The sequence below is a fragment of the Phragmites australis genome, chromosome 5 (genome assembly GCF_958298935.1).
Source record: "Phragmites australis chromosome 5, lpPhrAust1.1, whole genome shotgun sequence".
Classification (NCBI taxonomy): Eukaryota; Viridiplantae; Streptophyta; class Magnoliopsida; order Poales; family Poaceae; genus Phragmites; species Phragmites australis.
In genome coordinates, this window is record NC_084925.1 from 9,273,400 (window position 1) to 9,297,469 (window position 24,070).

The 24,070-nt window shown below is 45.9% G+C and overlaps 1 protein-coding gene across 4 annotated transcripts; it reads left to right on the forward strand.

The window, feature by feature from the left end:
• Positions 1-1,434: 1,434 nt before the first annotated feature.
• On the forward strand, positions 1,435-23,584 carry LOC133918703 (actin-related protein 2/3 complex subunit 3-like). 4 transcript variants are annotated; one of them, XM_062362720.1, is made up of 5 exons: positions 1,435-1,669; positions 3,131-3,239; positions 3,330-3,599; positions 3,870-4,034; positions 23,330-23,584. In XM_062362720.1, the coding sequence occupies exons 1-4, from the start codon at positions 1,667-1,669 to the stop codon at positions 4,010-4,012; spliced, it is 525 nt and encodes a 174-aa protein (XP_062218704.1). In that variant the 5' UTR covers positions 1,435-1,666; the 3' UTR covers positions 4,013-4,034; positions 23,330-23,584. The 4 variants fall into 4 exon arrangements, with proteins under 4 accessions (XP_062218704.1, XP_062218702.1, XP_062218703.1 ...); XM_062362718.1 differs by lacking the exon at positions 23,330-23,584 and adding an exon at positions 12,103-12,314; XM_062362719.1 differs by lacking the exon at positions 23,330-23,584 and adding an exon at positions 10,920-11,027.
• Positions 23,585-24,070: the final 486 nt, after the last annotated feature.

A 24,070-nucleotide genomic window follows, 5' to 3' on the forward strand; every position in this document is an offset into this window, starting at 1 on the left:
GTGCATCCCGCCTGTTCTTCCATTGCGTTCTAGAGTGACACAACCTTGTGCTTAACAAGAACTTCTCAACTATGTTCTTATAGTCTCTAGTAGTCATAACTGCAATAGGCCTATTCTAATCTCTTATTTCCTCAACACATATTTAACAGAATGTTGTATTTTGAAGGTATTCCAATCAGCTTTGTCAAACTCATCCATCTATTCGGTAAAAAAAATAATAGAGGTAATGGTTGCTATGTAACAGGAACCAAAATTGTCTAATGCCAAAATATGAGATTTGTGTATGTTTAATGTTAACTACAATCTGATATATATATGTGTTCATGGTATCACATATCTATTGGTGAAATTAATTCCTAGATGAAGAGGTAGAACAATGCGACTGCAGTTTATGATCACAACATGCCCAAATTAGCTCACAACAGAAGCTAAAATACTACATAAAAATACACTAAACATGCCACTGCAGTTTGTGATCACAGCACACCCAAATTGCTTTCTAGTTGAAATTATGAGAAAATCAAGTTCAATATTAACTGAAATTCCATATTTTTTTTTTCTCTGAGCTTATTGTGCTTGGGATTGGAGTTACACCACATACGCCTAGGAGGGGAGTTGCGCCAACCACCAAGTCTTGGAGGGGACCAGCTTCGGTTGTCGCACGGGAGGGCTGAGACGCCCTATACCCGGCCACACCGAGCCACACCACCGCGCCGGGGATGTCAGGCCGCGTAGGCATGTCGGGCATCGCAGCCATGCCATCGTCGGAGAAGTAGGCCATCGTGCCACCTGTGAAGGAGCCCAGGTCGTTGCTTAGAACAAGGCCACCACCACACCTAGGAACTGTGCCGCGCGAGGAAGACAAGCCAAGCGAGGGAGTGCTGTCGTCGCCTGGGAAGTAGGTCATGCCACCGTCGCTGGGGAATGAGGACTGCGCTGCGCCTCGAAACAAGGCCGCCGCAGCGCCTTGGCCCACCATCGCGCCTCGGAACAACACCACGCTGAGAGTGGTTGTGGGTGAGGGAGAGGCGTTGGCCATGCTGTCTTGGTAGGAGAGGGCAGCGTCAAACTCGTCAGTGGCGGCTGCGCCGAACTCATCCATGGCGGCGATGCTAGGGTTCGACGATTGGGAGATGCGCTGGAGCGAGAGGTGTTGGAGGGAGTGCGTGGGTGGATTCGGGTCCAGGGACGCGTGGGTAGGGGGTAACAAAGGGGCAGTGATGGGTAATTCTACCCTAACATTGATAAACAGTTTGACCTTTTTGTAAATCAAAAGTTAAGCGAAGCCGATGGACAATAAAATATGAAATTGCTACAATCTAAAAGATATATTGTTAAAAGCTAAATTTATAATTTATTTATTTATTTATTTTTACTTTAGTAAATTATAAAAACGGCTTTCCACACCTAATACATCCACACGTCTGATCCGATATGCGTTGCCATTTCTGCACAAAGGACCCTAACATCATGAAAATTTACACATGCAGACCTCCTTCCCCAATCCTCCTCTCCCTCAGATTCCTCTCCGGCCACGGCCAGCCAGGGTTGATCCGCCCCCTGCAGCTCGGGGAACTGCTGCGCCGCCGCCGGGCCGTCCAGATCGCGGGCGCGGCCTTTCAGAGAGGTGCGGCAGCATCGGCTCCTCCTGGTTGGGACCAGCAAAATGGTGCGCACCTCTCTGTCTCGTCCTACCCATGCCAAGACTCCCCTTTGATTTCCTTTCTTGATTCGATCCCGCTGGAGGACGCTTCAATTCCCTATGCCCTCAAACCCTCGTACGAGCAAAACTCGGACCCATCCCTTTTGGGGATTTCCTTTTTCTTTCCTTGTCTTTCCCGAACTACACATTGTTTGCAGGATCTGAATATTGCGTAGCTACTAGTCTTGTTGTTGATGGATGCGGCTATTAGAGACTGAGCTGTGTGACCTGTCTGCGAGCACCAGAATTAGTCTTGATATTGGAATGCATTCGTTTAAAGATTCCGTGTACTTGATGTATTTCCCAGTGGATCAAGAATCAATCTTGCATTTCAATCCGTGGCAGCGTTAAATTCGGGATCCAAGGCTTGACCATTAGCAGTTTTAAATATGCTTATTGTGATTTGTGAACCGCTAATGAGAATAAATTGCTAGGACAGCCTATCACAAGGTAGATAGTTTACAGGTTCACAAGCGTCTTTAGTATCATGCCAGTTGTTCGTTGCATTGTCAAAAATGGAGGTCAAGTGTGTGTTCGATGTCACTGTCATGGTGATATCTGGAAACAAGAATGCGAGACTGTGTCACCTCTAGTTTAAAGTTAAACCAAACTAGTACACTTGTCATAAAAAAATAGGAAAAATATCTATTCAAGTTTTGTGGTTACTAGTGATTTAATCAAGTACCTTGAAATGTCTCTAGGAAGGTGATTCTAAAGTAGAGCAGTGGCTAGACAGATCTAGTGTGATTCACCATTAAGAGCTGCCAAACAACCTGCAGAATTGCATGAGATATCATTGGTACTGTATTGCCGCAAAAGCAATATTTTCTTGGGTTAAGTCAATATGTTGAAGTCCATGTGCAAAGTAAAGCTGGCAACATGTTTCAATGTTTGATTTTCAGATTAATGAAATCATTTTCTAGATTCAATATTGGCTTACTAGTTATAGCTACTGTATCCTATGATTAATCTACAAATCAATACTGAATGAAGTACATACTCAAAAAATATGATATTCTGCAAAAACACAAAATTATGAGTAACGAAATGGACGCAAATATAATGGAAACAGAATAAGAAAATTGTGATGCACATCAAGCCTAAATTATCTTTCCAGACGAGAACTGCTTTCCTGCTCTATTATATGGTTGGCTCTGGTTATAACTGTTGATGCAGTCCAACAGAAGAAAAGTAATACCACACAATAAATATTGTAGATCAAAATGCTTCACTTAAACTTTCATGGGTTTAATGGCTTAAGATGGGTGATGGAGACCAAATGAGCTTATCACCTTTTCTCCTTGTTTCTTCTGTACTGATTTTGTTAGCTAATTTTTGGTTCTGATAACTGGTGATATCTATGTAATGTATGGATTTCAAAAAAAAAAAAAAAAAAAATCACTCCATGTATTTGATCCTTGTGGGCAGGTTTATCACTCTAGTTTTGTTGATGATGATGGGGTCACCAAAGCTTGTGGTTGTCCTTTGCTTCCACTAAAAACTCATATAAAAGGCCCAGCCCCAGCCTCTGACCCAGGTATTCTGACAACACAGAACACATTTGATAATGTACTTCCATCACTACAAGAACATGATGAACTTCTTATTTATGTTGATGCTATTACAGATAAAGCGGATATACTTGATGAAGCCATTACATTCTTTCGAGCGAATGTTTTCTTCAAGAATTTTCACGTCAAAAGTCCAGCAGACAAATTACTGATATATCTGACATTTTACGTCAATATTGCCTTGAAAAGACTAGAAGGCTGCCGGACACTGGCTGTTGGGACCAAGGCAATCATTAATCTGGGCTTGGAGAAAGTTCCTGTGCCTGGGGAACCAGGGTTTCCTTTTCCTGGACTTTTCACTCTTCCCCAATCTCAGGAGGAAGCAGGTATACAATGTCGTCTGTGTTAACCGCATGTGCCATATGCTTTTCATTGAATTGAACCATGTCTTTTCTTGAGTACTAGCAGAAAAGCACCTATACCTAACAAAATGAAGTGAATACCCAAAATTGTAGTCAGTAGAAGTAATAAGTTGTTTCCTAGTATTTCACCTAAGTAGGATTTTTTTTTACACTGTGGACTAAGTTAGTAAACATTCCTGCCCCATGGATTGCGATGATAAATTGACGATTGGACATTTCTCTGTCTGAATGCAGAACTGTTGAGGAATTATTTGAAGCAGATCAGGGAGGAAACAAGTGGAAGACTCCTCAACTGTGCATACAGAGCTAATGGCTTTCCAAACAAATGGTGGTTGGCTTTTGCAAAGAGGAAGTTCATGAACATTGTCATCCTTTAGACGTAGGCGTTTTCAGCAACAGGTTAGATCTGTTTGTAGAAATACTTGTTATTTTCTTATGATTACGTGAAGTATTAGGGAAAAAAAGAGTTGTTCTTCATCTGGAGTGATATGCCAAATATTTGGATGAGATGATGGAAAGAATGCCCAAAAATCATTTCTCGCAATGTTGAACTGAAGGAAAACTTTAGCCATGTTGTCTTCCCTAAATTTTCCCATTTTGCGTCTTGGGTCTATAACCTAAAATTGGGCATATTTTCCAATAATGTGTCTAGGACGAGATGACATTTTGTACAGATGTACTGAATCTGTTACTTACAGTAAATGTGATATTTATGTTGTAATAATTATTAATTATCCATGGTAAACTCACTGCCCATCTTGCGGTTCTCAATACTGGTCTACAATATAACTAGGAGCATACAGAGAGATTTTAATCTTTTTGTAACCCAAGGTTGCCAAAGTATGCCAAACAATCTCGCCATTGCCTAACTTGTGACCAACAGAAAAGGCACCACAATTTAAGCTTGCCTAAATGAATCTTGCCACAACTCGGGGTCTATGAAACGTCGTGGGACCTTCATGGAAAAAGTTTGGCATGACTAAACTATGGCTAGAACTAAACACTTTGTGAACATGACTAAGAAAACTGTGGCTAAGCTTGACATCCAACCAAGCAACCCACTTTATAACAAGTAATATATAAAATTATACTTTTCCTAGATTACATTTGACTAAAATTTGAAGAATTTATGAGTGATGTTGCCGGCGAGAGGTTAGCGCTGGTGGTTTTGATTCGAGGGAGGCGTTCACTCGTGTTGGCCTTGGAGGGATGCTCTGGGAGGCATGTAGGGCTGGAAACGAGTCGAGCCGAGTTAGGCTCATCTCGGCTCACACGAGCTTGCCTTTAGGCGAGCCGAGTCTGGCTTGGCTCAACTACTTCACCAAGCTAGAAAACGGGCTCGTCACTGGCTCGCGAGCCGAGTCTGCTCCTCCTCAGTTCCTCGTCACCATCTCCTCTTCACCTCCTGTCGCACCTCCGCTCACGCGCTTCCATGTTCGACCTCGTCACAGGGCTCCTGTGGAAGTGTTGCACAGTGGCGCTGGCGTCGAACGCTGACAAGGTGATGCACATGAACTGCATCATCAATGACCACAGTGGCAAATCCGGTGCTGCAATCCTAGAAGGCTACTACGGCAATGCATTCGCGTTCCCGATGAGGGAAGGGGAAGAGGGGAATGGGGGGGGGGGGCGATCCATTCCTACAGCCGAGGAGGGCGGTGGCGGCATGGTCGCTGCGACCAAGTGGCGGCGACAGCAAGCAAGCGGAGAGGAGGCGACGGCATGGCGGGTCGGCGCCTCGGCAAGAGATGTGGTGGGTCGGCGGTGGCGACGGTAGCGGGTGGGCGGAGAGTCGGTGGCAGCACGGTAGGTTGGCAGGAGATGCGGCGTCATGACGGGTCGATGAGAGAGGCGACGACAGCGGGCAGGAGGCGGCATCTCTCTCTCTCTCTCTGGGAGACAGACGATCGCTTACTGATGATGGGGACTAGATTGCTGGGTTGTGGCCTGCTCTGTGTGTTGCTTGGCTATGGCCTGGCTGCCTGGGCTGGGCCGATGGCTGAGCCAACGAGCGACTTGTGAGCCAGCTTGGGCTCGGCTAGATAGGCCACTGAGCTGACGAGGGAGCTCGGGCTCGGCTCGCTTAGCCTTCGAGCCGAGCCGAGCTCGAGTTGGCTCATGAGCCTCGAGCTTTATTTCCAGCCCTGGAGGCATTACAAACTAGTGGTGGTGACGGATGCGAGGGCTGGGTGGTGGGTGTCAGGGTAGGGGTGTCACGGTCGCCTGGTTAGCATGGTGTTAGGCATGGATCTGGCAGGGATGCTGCTGGAGACGGGAGGGGTGGGCAGGGCGAGCTAGAGAAAGAGTCTGGTACATTTGGTGGTCATCTGACGGATGCCATACATCGACTGAAAGTTCGATCATTTCATGCGATTGAAATATAGCACCACCCATAAAATTATTAGCCTAAGTGAATGAACCGTGTGTGCAGTGCATGTATTACTTTAGATGTAGGAGTCCTCGATCTCCACCAACTGCTAGGTACTGTTGTATGGATCAACTGCTAGCTACTAGGAGGATCTGAGGATGTCGACCACTGCATCAGCATGATCAGCATGGGCATGGTGGTGTTAGGCAGGATGGATGCTGCTGCTTCCATGCCCTCATCTTGTGCACGCTGTGCTGCTGCTGCACCAGCACGGAACCATCGCCCAGGAAATCGTCGGAGGCCAGTAGCTCCCCGATGGGGCCCAGCTCTGGGAATTCCTCGTTCCAGTCTCCCATGTTGCACGTCATCGCCCCCACCCCCGCACCACCGCTGCTTTTGCCCAAGATGAAGAGCGAGTACGTCCTCGCTAGGTAGCTCAGTGCATTCACCATCTCTGCGCTATTGATCACGTACCTCTCCGTGTACGACACCTGCCTTGGCACCACCAGCCTTTCGTGCAAGTCCGCCATGAACTCCTTGTCCGCCATCACCTCCTCATCCTCCACCACCACCAACCCCCTCGACGCTGGAAGGAACCTACACACCGTCACGCTCACCCACGGGTGTGCCGCCAGCCGTGACGCATACGCCACCGCCTCTGTCACAGACCTCAGTTGATCCAAGCAATCGGATCACACACAACACCCAAATCCACTCAACCGATGTGTACTTGCGATCTCACAGGGAATACACGAGTTCAGCAATGTAGGAATAAAGGAAGGGAGGAGTCTAGAATAGAGAAGCCTGGAGGGGAAGCAGCAATGAGGGAGAGGATCAGAGTAGAGTCCAGAGGAGGAGGAAGCCGAGAGGAAGAGGAGCCGAGGAAGAAGATGCCGGGTTTAGGGATCAGAGTAGAGTCCAGAGGAGGAGGAAGCTGGGAGTAAGCCGGGAGGGAGCCGAGGAAGAAAAGCCTTTGTCTGATGGCCTTTTGTACTGGTGTCCAGCCAGCCAGGGGCCAGCCCAACCAGTACATGACATTCCTCCCCTCTTGAAAAGAGACTTGCTCCCATGTTGCCGTGGTAGCACCACCGAGATCCCAAGAAACCTGGACTTGCTGCTCGCTTAGATTGCTTACCACGGCCTTGAACACATCGATGAATTTGCGGTCCACAATGTTGGGGTGCTTGTGTGTCCAGAACGTGGTGGCATAGAACTCCCCCATGATAGCCTTGTGGAGCACGGGCGCAGGCAGCATGAGCGCGAGCTTGGCATTGGTGAACGACGTGAACATGTAGGAGGGCACCCCGAGGTCACGCACCATGTCGGCATGGGCGCGGCAAACACATCGAGCACGAGCACGGTGACCGTGCACGCTATGGCCACCACGACATCGATGGTCAGAGGCATGAACACCCACTGGCCACCGTCATGGAGCGTGATTTGTAGGCCAGACGTGCCGTTGGAGCGGAGCATGGAGATGAGCTGTAGGTCTGTGTGCTCGCTAAAGCCGGTGGTGCTGCAGTCGAAGCCCTGTAGCGTGGGGCACAATGGGTAGTGGTTCACATGGAACACCTGGTTGCTCCCTGCCCCCATCACCATCACACACATCACGTCCGAGGGCACAATGCTCAACCCCTCGACCATCGCCTCCAGCACCCGCATCACCACCTTCCGCACCGCCATGATATACTCGTCCAACGCAACCTGGAAGACGACGGTCGAGGGGATTGTATAGGTGTCAGAGAGCGACGCGGAGTTGATGTCGAGAGGGCACTTGATCTGCTTGTGGCCATAGCCAAACGGGTAAGCCGAGCCGACGTGATCCTTGTCGGCTTGCGCCTCATCGGCGTTGAGCACGCCATAGAGGAGGTGGCGATAGAGTGATGGCGTGAAGTTTAGGCCGAAGACCATCGCGTTCGGGATGCAAACCTGTGATTGGATGACGTGCATCATGGGCTGCAAACCTGTGACATCGCACGCCATACAGGGCTCGAGGTCGGCACGTGGTACACAGGCTTGGAACCGCACGCCTCAATTGATCACAAGCACAACCAATCTTCACAAAACTTGGATGATTTACTGTCAATCCAATTCAGTCATGCTAACCAGGTACACATATGAGATGAATGGAAGCCTAAGCTGGGAGAGCAGCTACAACTGGAAGGAGAAGAGGGATGGGACACGAGACATCAGCAGAGGGCAAGGAAAAACTTATTGATAAAAAAATTTGGAGGTTAGCGATAAACAGAATTATCATATTTATCGGAATTCTATCGGCAATAGACAAAATTTTTCAGACAAAATTTGAAAAAAAATGGCTCAATTTCTCTCGAAAATCACATATATTGTATCCAAACCATTTGATATAGAAAATAACGCTTAATAATATATAAATGAGATAATATCGCACTTTCATAGCACACATTCAATATGTTCCATTTGATAAGTGCACAAAACATCATATAAGCTCATGTCCTTCCACATGCATAGTCCATTAGATAGATTTAAACATAACAACTGACATAGTCTCAAATACTACATGTTTAGAAAAAAATAGAAAACATTAGCATCAATCCATAGTCTGTTGATTGCAAGTGACACTTGCGCAGTCCCAAATATTACAAGTTTGAACGAAAATGCACAACATAAACATCAGTCTGTAGTCTCAAATATTACAAGCATATAAACCAAAACAGGGCCACATAGGCTCAATATCTGATCACTAAATCAGCCAGTACTCCATAGTTCCACATATTACAAGCACATAAACCAAAAGGACAAAACATGATGACATACTCAGATCTGATCACTAACTCCGTCCATAGTCCTTGGCGGCTTGGATCACTGCAAATAGTGACATATACTCAAAATCTGGTCACAATATACAAATGTGTAAGCTCAATGGCAACTGCATACTATGTGCATTTCATCAATTTATTATGATCAAAAATATATTTTACATGATCAAATCCTAATTTAGTACATGATCATCCAATACTAAGCAGGACAAAGGTGTAGATAATATACCTAACTCATAGTTATCACAATTGACAAAATCTGAAGCATTCAAGGAAGGAAACGATTCAAAAGAAAACATAAATTCAATGTTTAGATATAAGGGCAAGAGATTTGTCAATTCAATGTTTAGATACGAGGGCAAGAGATTTGTCAAACCTTTTTAAGATAGAGGCCTTTGACAGAGAGTTTCTTTTGCCTTGTTGATCTTGGACGGATAGGGATTGATTGCTCACATCTAGCACCTACAAATTCAAATATAAGTAACATAGGTATCAATTTGAATTTAAATGCGACATATGCAATTGAGTTATCATTTGTACCACAACCTACATCATCATCTGAACTGCTATCCCCTGATTCAACATAAGTTGGGCTACCTTGTGAAGAATCCAACTCAAAATCGTCTGCAATGCCTTCTTCATATTTCTCCAATCCTACCTTCCCTTTCTTCTTACCGCCCTATCTACCAAAATCAAGCTTCCTCTTAGATATGGCCACTTCTTCTTCATCCATTCCTAACTCTTCTACCAGAAATCTACTTGTGCTTGGGGATTCAGGCTCATTGTCAACATATTCATCAAGAATAGGCGCATACTCACTCCTAGAGTTGCACAACCAATCCATGATTGGATTGCTGTCACATCTCAAATTCCATAATCGCATGATTAAGCTTAATCATGTGTCATTAGCGTCATAATTAAATTCCAGGGGAATTATTTTGGCACATTAGATGAGAGAAACTAATTTGAGAAAGAAAAGAATAGAAATCACATTGAAAATACCTCCTTTATCTAACATATAGGCCCCACAAGTGGCCCCACCATCCTAACCACTCAAATGGGCTGCCCCACCTGCCCTCTCTCTCTCCTCCCTCCCTCCCCACACCTCCACCCAGCAGCTGTTGCTACAACAGCCCCCTCTCACTCTCCCACTCAAGCTCTCTCTCTCCTTTTCTTCCAAAATCCGACCTCAAGAGAAGGATTTGAGGCATGCATGTGGTACCATTGCATTCTCTAACTCATGAGCTACTCATCTATCTAATTCATTTTTGTTTTCATGGAGGAATCGAGTAATTCTTGAAGTTCTTGAGCTTTTTGGAGCAAAAATAGAGTTTTGGACAAATTTGAGATATAGAGTCGTGTTGCTAGTTGATGAGTGAGTTTTAGGACCCTTGGACTATTCCTAACATGTTCTCTTTAGGCTTGGAGAAGATCGCAACTCGAATCGACCAAAAATCCACTCGACAACAGCTTTTCTGGGCTGACCTGGATACTCCGACCTCACCCGGATACTCTGGGTTCAGCAGAAATCGTCCGTCAAATTGTGTTCAAAAGTTGTTAGGGTTTAGGGTGTAAGATGGGTTTAGAATCCTTTGGATAGGGCATATACACGTTTGTGTAACACAGATTTGTAAAGTGAGTCAAATCGATCGAAGAAAAACATGTGAAAAAACCTAAGTCTGCCTCACTTGGATAATCCGAGTAAGCCCGGAGACTCTAGGTAAATGCGTTAACGATTAACCGAGAGCCTCTCCCGAAGTGTCCAACACAACCCGGATAGTCTGGACCAACCCGGAGGTTCCGGGTTAAGTTAGAAAAGTGGCTAACCGAGCACCTTCACCAGAGGATGGTCTGGAGGCTCCGGAACCTGGATACTCCGGGCTAGTCAAATAAAAAAGCAGTAACCGAGCGCCTCTTCCGGAGGTTCACTTGGAGGGTCCGGACCCGGATACTCCGGACCAACCCGGATACTCTGGGTGGCTATTATTTTTTAGATTTCATTTAGATCATTTAGTATTGCATTGATTCGCATGTCTTGTACTTCTAGCATGTTGTTAAGCATTGTGGCATACCTTGTTGCATTCATTCATGCTCATCATTGCACGTGTTCTTGTTTAGTGAATAAGGAGCCGAAGCGTGGCGCGGTTGCAGTTGAAGACGACTCTAATCTTTCGGATTTCTGTGAGTGTTGCATGGGTAATTATAGGCAGCCACCTGAGCAACAAGGTAAGCAACTAAGCATATTGCACTTTTGTTCAATTGAATGAAGTCTAAAATTGATAAACTATGCTTATGTATGTTTGCATGTGTCGAGTCGAGATCGGGTACAAGTGGGTAGATCCTATATTGAATGCATTACTTCTACATTGAATTGTTGTTCATCCTTTCCTTGTCGCCTTGAGTATGTTGTTGGTGTCCAGATTACAAGTTAAATCGAAATACTTAGCAATACATAGGTCATTCGGTAGAAATCGAGCGGTGACTTATTTCATCGTTCGCGAGCATAGGCGTTATTTACTTTCGTAATGATCACAATATTGGATATGGGTTGATGATGGTTGTGTGAGTGGTGAGTATGAGACGAGACGTGAGCGGTGCTAGTAGGTGTTTATCTTGTCCGGATGTGAAGTTCCCCTGGGTATGTCGGAAGAGGAAATCGGACACAGTAGACCGCTTGCGTCATTTAAGCACCGATCGTCGGTGTAGTCGGCTTTAGCACTTACCGTACTCACCACATGCTGATCTAATGGTAAGGCAAGCCGACTATCTTTGTAGCAGTGGTAATTTGGGGCCTGAACATCGATAGTGTGAGCGGACGGGCTTGTAGTGGTACTAGTTTGCTCCGGGAGTAGTTCTAGTACCGCAACACCAAGCGATGCATGTTTCAAATGATCACGGTTTATTAGGAAAGGTTGACATGAGTACCTCCTTGTATGGATCTGTGTGGTCATACAAGTCGTATGGTCCTCAAGTCATGTGGGTCCAGGAGTATCCCCCTATAAGGTGTAAAAATATTTCGAAATACCGCGTTCTCGGTCATGAGCATGCTTCTGTCCATCTGCATCGGTCATAGAGTTTTCGCTTGTGGTTGATGGTTGGATATGTAGAAGATGGTTGAGTTGGTCTTTGTTACTCATATGTTCCTTTGTTCCAGTTATTTATGTTCAGTTAGTTATGACAGAGTAGAATTATGTTTTCTTGCTAATGGCTCAATGCATAATCCTTGGAGTCGAGCTATGTATATGTGCTCTATATGGTTTAAGTCTTGCGAGTACCTTCGTACTCATGTCTGCTTTTTCAGGTGTTGCTAGTGAGGAAGAGCCGGTGTTTGGCTACTTCATGTCCGCCGTTCAGGGTGGCAGACAAGAGTAGTGCATCCTGCTCTCGGAGGTCGTGCTTTTAGGGTGGAGCCTAAGGGCTTGTGGCTCCACTCTTTTTGTTATATAGGTTTATGTTAGGCTCCACAATCTTTGTTGTATAGGTTTATATTTTCGCTGTGTAGATGTTGTTGTCTTTTGATGTAAATTGTTGGAAATGGTTGCATATTAAAAAATTGTAATATAAATATTAATTACTTGCTCTTTCTTAAGCTATGTTGTAATGCTATATGTTGGAAAGCATGTGTTCCGATCTTGGTCACAAAACACGTGCTGAAACTACCAGGATGATATTCTGGTTAATTATCGAGGTTGTGATTATGAATAATGATTCTCCTGTTGATTAATTAGAATATTATTTGGATGGTTTTTTACAGCGTGGTATCAGAGTTTGGTTTAATTAAGTAGCATAAATATAATTAGAATATTGTTTAGTAAGTGGTTAACTTCACTAAGCAACTCACTCAAATTTCTTTGTGTATCTTTTTGCTAATATGTATGAACCTGCTATATTATGCCCCTAAGTATAACGTATGTAGTTATGATGCTTGATGGGGAGAGATGCATTTGAGAAAGATACGTGTAGTTCAGAAGCGAGCATGCTTTCATGTTTCATTTCTCATTTTGTATCATGCCTTTGAACATGCATTTTCATCAGTGTATAGTATACGGATCCAAATAAGCGAGGTCTGACATAGCAAAGTAGCATTAGTTGGAGTTAGATCTTTCACTTATGTCGGAGTTTAACCTTTCGCATCTCTTCCTTTTCATCGTCACAACAGGATGAGAACCCATGGCAGTTTGGGTGATCTTCGTGAAGGTTCTAATGAGAATAATCCGCCTCCACCGCCGAGCATGGTGGAGGTGCTTATGCAAATCGAGCAAAACTGTCAAGCTCAGACAGCGCTTCTCGAAGCTCTCGTGCGTAACACGACCCGTCAAGGAGGAGGTGGGGCCGGACGCCTTGATGAATTCTCGGATTTTCTGCGGACTCAGCCGCCTACCTTCACGCGTGCTGAGGACCCGCTCGACGCCGACCATTGGCTTCGCACCATCGAGCAGAAACTCGCTATCCTTCGGTGCAAGGACCACGGGAAGACACTCTTCGCCGCTCATCAGCTTCACGGCCCGGCGGGCGCGTGGTGGTCCAACTACTTGGCCATGCACCTGCCAATCATCGGGTGTCTTGGGCGGAGTTCCGTCAGGCATTCCGGGATTTCCATATTCCTAAGGTTCTTATGGAGATCAAAAGAAGGGAATTCATGGACCTCAAGCAAGGAGGTAAATCAGTGATGGAGTATGTATAGGTGTTCAACCACCTTGCACAGTATGCTAGGGATGAGGTCAACATAGACGAGAGGAAACAATACTGCTTTGTCAATGGCCTCAACTCGAAGATGCAAGACCGGCTATCCACATATGAGTTCACTGGCTTCAACAAGTTGGTGAGCACATCTCTCACGGTGGAGTTCAAGCTCAAGAACCAACAGGAGGAGAAGAAGCGCAAGAGGGGTCCGCTGCCTTCCATGGGCGGGAGCTCTCAACGCACCCGCACTGAGAGTCAACCTCCACCATCTCACGTGTCGGCACCGACTGCTCCACGGCCGATGTGGATGGTGCGGCGCCCGTCTTTCTCCACTCCACAAGGGTAGCCTGCAAGACCTGTTGGCACCCAAGTGAGTGTGACAGGTGGCCCCGGTGGCCCGTGCTATAACTGCGGCCGTGTCAGCCACTATGCTCGGGATTTCCTATATTCGAAGCCAGGAGCTATGGTGACCGCTCCAAGGCCACCACTTGCTCAGTCTGCACCGCAATCTTCTGAAGCTACCCACGTCCCCAAGCATGGCCGAGCGCACGACACCACCGCTGAAGAAGTTCACGAGGGCGACAACGTACTGATGGGTACGTTGAATATGAGTTTTAATTCGGTCATCATTCCCACAGTTGTTCTTTTTGATTCTAGGTCTTCTCACTGTTTCATAGCAATAAGTTATACATGGCTTCACGGGTTGAATGTTAGCGCCACTCCTATGCCTTATCTCATAGATGCATCTGGAGCTGAGGTTTTTATTAATCAGTGTGTTCCCAAAGCATTGTTGGTTATCAATGAGATACCCTTCGGTACAAATCTGTTGGTAATGAACTCCAAAGGAATAGACGTCATCCTAGGGATGAATTGGCTTACCAAGAACAAGGCTGTCATCGATTGTGCTCGATGGATCGTCACTCTTAATGGCCTATCCAGCACTCAAATTCATTTGAAGCTTAAGGTGTCAATCCTTCTCTTTACGCTCTGAAGGTTGTCCCCACCATGGATCTGTTAAGCATCCATGTAGTGTGTGAATTCCCGGATGTTTTTCCGGATGAGTTGCCAGGGATGCCACTCGACCGCGTCGTGGAGTTTTCTATTGATCTTGTACCTGAAACGACCCTAGTATCAAAAAGGTCTTATAGGATGCTGCCAAATGAATTGGCGGAACTGAAGAAGCAGTTGAAAGAGTTGCTAGAGAAGAGGTTCATTCGTTCGAGCTCCTCACCTTGGGGATGCTCGGCACTCTTTGTGAAGAAGAAAGATGGATCTCTTCAAATGTGTGTTGATTACCGCTCGATGAATAAGGTCACTGTCGAGAACAAGTATCCGCTCATGAGGATTGACATTCTGTTTGATGAGTTGACCGGTGCTCGGGTTTTCTCAAAGATTGACTTGAGACTGGGCTATCATCAAATCAAGGTCCGACCGGAGAATATTCCAAAGACGGCTTTCTCAACTCGTTATGGTCTTTATGAGTTTACCATCATGTCCTTTGGCTTGACGAATGCTCCGGCATATGTCATGTACTTGATGAACACGATATTCATGGAGGAACTTGATAAATTTGTTGTGGTTTTCATCTACAACATTCTTATATACTCTAAGACTGAAGAAGAACATTCTGAGCACCTCCGTGTTGTTCTTGGCCGACTCCAAGATCACCAACTCTATGCCAAGTTCAGCAAATGCGAGTTTTGGTTCAAGGAGGTTGCTTTCCTAGGTCATTTCTTGTCAGAGAACGGTGTTGCAGTTGACCCGAGCAAGGTGCAGGATGTGCTCAGTTGGGTTCAGTCCAAGAATGTCACCAACATCTGGAGTTTTCTCGAACTCGCAGGTTATTACCGCCGGTTCATTGAGAATTTCTCCAGAATTACCAAGCTAATGACCGAGCTGTTGAAGCAAGGAAACGTGTTTGAGTGGTCAAGTGAATGTGAGTCAGCTTTTCAGACCTTGAAGAAGCTGCTCACGATTGCTCCTGTTCTTGCTCAGCCTAATGTGGGCAAGAGCTTCGACGTCTATTGCGATGCTTCTCGCATGGGCCTCGGATGTGTCCTTATGCAAGAGGGCAGAGTTGTCGCTTATGCCTCCCACCAATTGAAGCACCACGAGGAGAACTACCCAACACATGACTTAGAGCTTGCCGCAGTGATGCACGCTCTGAAGATCTGGCGCAATTACCTAATGGGCAACTTGTGCCGTATCTACACGGATCACAGAAGTCTCAAATATATCTTCACTCAAACAGATTTGAATATGAGGCAGTGAAGGTGGCTCGAGTTGATCAAAGACTATGAGCTGGAAGTTCATTATCACCCCGGTAAGGTGAATGTGGTCGTCGATGCTTTGAGTCGAAGGGCTCATTGTCATTGTCTTAGAGTCAAGCCCGGGAATGCCACACTTTGTGATGATTTCCACCGGCTTGGACTTGAAATGGTTTTGAATGGTTTTCTCGCCAATCTAGAGATCAGATTCACTCTCCTGGATGATATCAAGGCAGCTCAGAAGGGTGATAAGGGCAGGGCTAGAATCTGGGAGAAAATGCAGATCAGCAAGGCCGTGTGCTTTTTTAAAGATGACCAGGGTATTTTGTGGTTCGGGAACCGTTTAGTGGTTCCGAAGGTTGAAGCACTAAGTAAGAAGATATTGGATGAGGCTCATGACTCGTTGCTATCCATTCATCCAGAGAGCACGAAAACGTATCAAGACCTCAAGCCACGGATTGGTGGACTCGTATGAAGTGAGAAATCGCTCGATATGTTGCTGAGTGTGATGTTTGCCAAAGAGTGAAGGCCGAGCATCTCAAGCCAGTTGGTACACTTCAACCTTTACCTATTCCCTCCTGGAAGTGGGAGGAGATTGGCATGGATTTCATTACTGGATTACCGAAGATCTCACATGGCTATGACTCGATTTGGGTCATTGTGGATCGGTTGACGAAGTCCGCACACTTCTTGCCCATCAAGACCATATTTTTGGCCAAGCAATATGCAGAACTATACCTCACTCAGATTGATTGCCTCCATGGGATTCCGAAGAAGAACATTTTTGATCGAGGCATTCAATTCACTTCTCATTTTTGGAGGAGCCTTCATGAAGCTATGGAGACCGAGCTCTTCCATAGCACCGCGTATCATCCTCAAACCGACGGTCAAACTGAGAGGGTGAATCAGATTCTGGAGGACATGCTTCGAGCTTGTGTTCTCACTTATAGGAAGAAGTGGGACATTTGCTTGCCATTTGCCGAGTTCTTATATAACAATAGCTTCCAAACGAGCATTGAAATGTCACCATTTGAAGCTCTATATGGCTGACGATGCCGAATGCCATTGAATTTGTCCGAATCTGGCGAAAGAGCTTTTCTAGGCCCAGATTTGATCAAAGAGGCCGAAGAGCATGTTCTAGCTATTCGAAAGTGTCTTCTCACTTCACAATCACGGTAGAAGAGCTAAAGCGCCACGGGTTATCCCCGGTGCTTAAAACCATTATTATACCAGTCTCTGGATCAGTCGCTGGTAAATAAGAGTCTTACAACAGGTATTACCAATGCCATACAACTCGAGGAGAGGTGAGTATAATCCACCAGCCTAATAAAACATACAGCACTAAGCCCAAGTGCATTATTACAAGGGTCCACGACAACAGAGTACACAGCAAAGACAACATGGAGAACATACCACTCCACAGGCAACTCGGGTGCAGACGTGACCAAGCCTACTCGCCTACCTCACCGTCTGCCTCGGCGAAGTCCGGGTCGTCCTCTGAAAGTACAAGCAAGGGTGAGTACAAGATTACTCAACAAGTCTCAACCCTTGCCCTATGGCATGGGTACGAATACATGCATAAATGGATGACAAGGATAAGTTGTAAGGTTGAATTTGCAGAAAGCTAAGTTTTACACATGCATGGTTCATTTTATATAAAGCGGTTTATGAAAACGACATCAGTAATAAAAAGGGGTTGATCAAGTTTTATCGTTGCTGGACACCCCGTCCACGGCACACGGCTGGACCTATATTCCAAAACAGGGCACACCTTGCCCACTCACTCAAAAGGAGAACACACGCAACCCATACTAGTTGCTGCGACCAAACCGTAGTTCGTCCATGACCATGGACACGGGTATTTGAATAGTTTTACCTATGCAGAGTTATACACTTTACCCACAAGCTGAGTTCGACAACATTCCACCATCGTGGAAGCGCGACTCAACAAAGCTATTACCCACCATAGCATCATCACACTAACCACCTACGGGAGCTAACCAGGGGTTCATGACCTTTATCTAGACCTCCAACCGGGTCGCCAAGCCTGCACCGCCTGCACCTGCTCCATGGTTCCCCGCTGCACACCTGCCTCCAGATGATAGTAGACTAGCTGGGGGGATTTAGACTAAGCCCTGCCCATATAGGGTCGAGTGGTTGTACTGTATAGACTAGGTAGGATGTCACATCAACTCGGTCCTTAAACGAGCCAAGGCAAACATCTTCACATGAAGCCTGCCACCCAGGCAGCACTCCTCCTGAAGCATGTCTCACGGACAACGCTTTCACTCCCTAGGCATTCCCGAAGGAACCTTGGTTTTGCCCCAACTCTAACCCCATCACAGAAATTAACATTATCATCCAACAAGGTTTTATCCGACCATAACCCACATAACACCAACACCAAGTTTTACACCTTTGAAAAGCTAGATATGATTAGCATGAAGGAAAAGTAAAGATTATCATTCCTAAGCATACTAGTACAAGGTAATTGCCTAGCATAAGTAAATTAGCTATGGCGAGATCCTAGGTTTACCAAGATTAAGCACACAAGATAAACACAAATGGCTGGCTAAGCTACATTAGGTTATAACTAGATCAACAGTTTAAAATATGCCAACTAGTAATATTGCATGCATTATATCAGAGTAAAACGGCTGCTACGGGTTGTGTTGATAAAACTGGGTTCAATATGGTCAAAGGGAAACAAATTGAGACTTTTCTTTGTGAAAGTCCTCGAGGGGGTCCTGCTCAAACTCCTGGGTTCCTTGCACCTCCTCCTCCTGCTCAACGAACTTTCCGACGTCTAGTCGCGACACACAGTCAAGGCAACACATAATTAAAACACAAATAAAAATATAAATAAATTTGAAATAATATGAAAATGGTATGAATAGATAGAGCTTGAATTTATATGAATTTTGGTGGGAGAATCGTCGAAATCGGAGTTAAAATGGAGGAGTTATGGGCTTTGGAAGTTTGCCGGGAATTTAAATCGAGAAAATAAAAAGGAAAGGAATATTCCTAGAATATTCCCTGTAAATCTGGTTTTTACCAAAAAAATAGGAAACGGTACTGTGCATCACTTGTTTAATGGGCTTCGATATTTGGCTGGTGGGCTGGCTTTGTGGGCTGGTGGATTGGGCTGAGCTGGGCCGGCCTTGTAGGCCATATGACCGGGGCGGTCCAAGCAACCCGAGGGGGATTCGGCGCCCGGTCGAGCGAGCGCTGGGTGGTGCTGCCGCTTTGTTCATCGGACCGCGGTGGCGGGGTCGCCGGAGGATGGCCGGAACGGCCTTTTCGGCTGTCTCTCGCGACAGTGAGCACACTGAGAGAGAGAGAGAGGGGAGAGAGGGGATTCGGATTTGGGTGGAGTTTGGGTTGGGGAGGCAACGGGGACGGCCGCTGGCTTGCGGTTGTAACAGCGGCTCAGTGAGCTCAGCGTGGAGCTTGGTGAGGGCTTGGTGAGGGCTCGGTGCAGTTCTGGGCGGTCAACAGTGATGGTGTTTGGTAGCTCGGTCGAGGAGATCGCCAGGGAGGTAATCTCGGTGGAGATAGAGAGAGTAGTGAGAGTGGGAGAGGATGGGAGAGAGAGAGAGAGAGTGGAGCTTGCCTCAAGGAGCTTGGGTGGGCACAGTGAAGCGGGGCAGAGCTCGAGCAAGGCTGTTTATAGGCGGGGAAGGGGTAGGAGCTCGCCGGTGAGAGGACGGTGGCGAGGATCGCTCGACTTGCTTGGTACAAGTGGCGTAATTGTGGTCGTAGCCGAGTGAATCGGCTCTGGCAACCCTGTACGCGTGTGCGCGAGTGTGTTGGCACGGAGAAAGGGGGCCAGGGGCCGAGCGGATGACACTACGAGGTTGGAGGTGTCCGGTGGCTGGCTTAATTAGGCACGGTCGCTGATGGTACAGGACGTGAGAAGCTAGGGCAAGTGGGAGAAGAGGGACAGCACGGTGGGAGGGCGTGCACACCGTGCAGACAGAAGGGGGATCACGCGTGTACGCGGCCGTGCGAGCTCTTCGCATGCGCGTACTGTGGGGGCATGGTCGACACGAGGAAGGAGAAGGGGGTGCGTGGGCCGGGCTGGAGCTGCGCGGGGAAAGGAAGAAGGGAGAGGGAAGGTGGGCCGGAGAAGGAGGGGGAGTGAGGGCGGCCCAGGGAGGGAGGGAAGCGGCCAGGCCGGATGGATGGGTGGGCTGGCCAGGTGAGGAAGGGGGAAAAGGAGAAGAAAAAGGAAAATGGGCTAGATGGATGGAAAAAGAAGGTTGGGCCCAAGGGAAGTGAAAGGGTTTGAGGTTTTGGGATTTTTGGGAAAAAAGATTTGAGATGGTTTTGAATTGATTTGAAAGAATTGATTTGAATAAATTTTGAAATTTGATTTGGCCAAAATTTGGGATGTTACAAACTATGCAGATCGCCGCTACCGAGACCTCGAGTTCACAATTGGACATTATGTGTATCTCAAGGTTTCACCTTTCAAAGGCGTCCAACATTTCCATGTTCGAGGCAAGCTAGCTCTTTGCTATGTGGGACCGTTTCAAATTGTTGACCGACGTGGAGAGGTAGCCTATCAATTGGATTTGCCGCCGTCTCTCTCCACCGTGCATAATGTGTTCCACGTGTCGCAATTGAAGAAGTGCCTCTGGGCTCCAACCGAGGTCATTGATGTTGCACCTCAAGAGTTACAAACGGATCTTACATATTGTGAGCGACCGATCCGGATATTGGATGTAGCGGAACGCAAAATTTGGCGTCATTCCATAAAATTCATCAAAGTCCAATGGAGTAACCACACCAAAGATGAGGCAACTTCGGAGCGTGAGGATAAAATCCGCTCCGAGTATCCCGAGCTTTTTAGAACTTGTAAGTATTGTGTAAATTTTGCACAATTGAAACCTCTTGCGTGTCTATGCTCATCACTATGTTGAATAAAAGTATTGCATTAGCTTACGTATCTCACCGCGTGATATCTCTCACAGCGTGGTTCCTAGACTCATCGTCCTCTCCCCGACTCGTACCGAATCTCGAGACAAGATTCTTCTTAAGGGGGGAGGTTTGTCATATCCCAAATTCCATAATCGTGTGATTAAGCTTAATCATATGTCATTAGAGTCATAATTAAATTCAAGGGGAATTATTTTGGCATATTAGAGCAATTCGTTTTGGGTCAATTGGATGAGAGAAACTAATCCAAGAGAGAAAAGAATATAAATTGCGTTGGAAATACTTCCTTTCTCTAACATGTGGGCCCCACAAGTGGCCCCATCATCCCAACCACTCAAATGGGCAGCCCCACCTGCTCTCTCTCTCTCCTCTCTCACTACCCATGCCTCCACCCAGTAGCTGCTGCTACAACAGCCCCCTCTCACTCTCCCACTCAAGCTCTCTCTCTCCTTTTCTCCCAAAATCCAACCTCAAGAGAAGGATTTGAGGTATGCATGTAGTACCATTGCATTCTCTAGCTCATGAGCTACTCATCTATCCAATTCATTTTTGTTTTCATGGAGGAATCGAATAGTTCTTGAAGTTCTTGAGCTTTTTGGAGCAAAAATGGAGTTTTTGACAAATTTAAGCTATAGAGTCATGTTGCTAGTTGATGAGTAAGTTCTAGGACCCTTAAACTATCCCTAATATGTTCTCTTTAGGCTTGGAGAAGATCGCAACTCGAATCGACCAAAAATCCACTCGACAACAGCTTTTCTGGGCTGACCCGGATACTCTAGGTTCAACATAAATCATCCGTTGAATTGTTCAAAAATTGTTAGGGTTTAGGGTGCAAGATGGGTTTAGAATCCTTTGGATAGGGCATATACACATTTGTGTAGCACAGATTTATAAAGTGAGTCGAATCGACCGAGGGAAAATTTGTGAAAAAACCTAAGTCTGCCTCACCCGGATAATCCGGGTAAGCCCGGAGACTCCGAGTAAATGCATTAACGATTAACCGGGAGCCTCTCCCGGAGTGTCCGGCACAGCCCCGATAGTCCAGACCAGCTCGGAGGTTCCGGTTTGAGTTAGAACAGTGGCTAACCGAGCACATTCACCGGAGGATGGCCCAGAGGCTCCGGAACTCGGATACTCTGGGCCAGTAAAATAAAAAAGCAGTAACCGAACGCCTCTTCTGGAGGTTCACCCAGAGGGTCCAGACCCGGATACTCCGGACCAACCCGGATACTCCGGGTGGCTATTATTTTTCAGATTTCGTTTAGATCATTTAGTATTGCATTGATTCACATATATTGTACTTCTAGCATGTTGTTATGCATTGTGACATACCTTGTTGCATTCACTCATGCTCATCATTGTACGCGTTCTTTGTTTAGTGAACAAAGAGCCGGAGCGTGGCGCGTTTGCAGTTGAAGACGACTCTAATCTTTCGAATTTCTGCGAGTGTTGCGTGGGTAATTATAGGCAGCCACCTGAGCAGCAAGGCAAGCAACTAAGCATATTGCACCTTTATTCAATTGAATGAAGTCTAAAATTGATAAACTATGCTTATGTATGTTTGCATGTGTCGAGTTGAGATCGGGTACAAGTGGATAGATCCTATGTTGAATGCATTACTTGTACCTTGAATTGTTGTTCATCCTTTTCTTGTCGCCTTGAGTATGTTGTTGGTGTTTAGATTACAAGTTAAATTGAAATGCTTAGCAATGCATAGGTCATTCGGTAGAAGTCGAGCGGTGAATTGCTTCATCGTTCGCGAGCATAGGCGTTATTTACTTTCATAACGATCACAATATTGGATATGGGTAGATGATGGTTGTATGAGTGGTGAGTATGAGACGAGACGTGGGTGGTGCTAGAAGGTGTTTATCCTGCCCGGATGTGGAGTTCCCTTGGGTAGGTCGGAAGAGTAAACCGGACACCGTAAACCGCTTGTGTCGTTTAAGCGCCGATCGTTGGTGTAGTCGGCTTTAGCACTTACCGTAATCACCAGATGTTGATTTAATGGTAAGGCGAGCCGAATACCTTTGTAGCTATGGTCATTTAGGGCCTGAATATTGACGGTGTGAGCAGACGGACTTGTAGTGGTACTAGTTTGCTCCGTGAGTAGTTCTAGTATCGCCACGCCAAGTGATGCATGTTTCAAATGATCGGGGCTTATTGGGAAAGGTTGAGATGAGTACCTCTTGTATGGATCTGTGTGGTCATGCAAGCCGTATGGTCTTCAAGTCGTGTAGGTCCAGGAGTATCCACTCCAGGGTGTAAAAATATTTCAAAATACCACGCTCTCAGTCATGAGTATGCTTCTGTCCATCTGCATCAGTCGTAGAGTTTTCACTTGTGGTTGATGGTTGGATATGTGGGAGATGGTTGAGTTGGTCTTTGTTACTTATATGTTCCTTGGTTCCAGTTATTTACGTTTGGTTGGTTATGGCAGGGTAGAATTATGTTTTATTGGTTAAGTTAGTTGCTCACATCTATATAACTAGATTGCTTACCGCTTATGTTTAACTTAACTATATGGCTTTTCCTTGCTAATGGCTCAATGTACAATCCTTGGAGTCGAGCTATGTATATGTGCTCTATATGGTTTAAGTCTTGCAAGTATCTTCGTACTCATACCTGCATTTTCAGGTGCTGCTAGTGAGGAAGAGCCGGTGTTTGGCTACTTCATGCTTGCCTTTTAGGGTGACGGGCAAGAGTAGTACATCCTACTCTCGGAGGTCGTGCTTTTGGGGTGGAGCCTATGGGCATGTGGCTCCACTCTCTTTCTTGTATAGGTTTATGTTTCCGCTGCATAGATATTGTTGTCTTTTGATGTAAATTGTTGGAAATGGTTGCATGTTAAAGACTTGTACTATAAATGTTAATTACTTGCTCTTTCTTAAACTATGTTGTGATGCTATATGTTGGAAGGCATGTGTTTTGATCTTGGACACAAAATATATGTCGGGACTACCGAGATGATATTCTGGTTAATCATCGAGGTTGCGATTATGAATAATGATCCTCCTGGTGATTAATTAGAATATTATTTGGACGGTTCCTCACAATTGCCTTCATCATACATAGCAACATCCATCATGATGCTACAAGGATCAGACTCCCTTTCTTTAGAGCCTTGTATTTCTTTAAGGCTTTTCATGTCAGTTTTGAAATGTTAGATGCGCAACTTCAAATTGTAGTGGACATAAACCAACTTATGGAGCTTATCATAACCCAACCAATTTCTCAACTTGGTATGAACCATAGCAAATATGCTCCAGTTTCGCTCACACGCACTGGAGGACATGCATTGTGAAACAATACGCCGTGCAAGCTTTTGTAGTTCTTTGTGCTCTCCTCCATATGAATCCTACCAATCAGCTACAATAA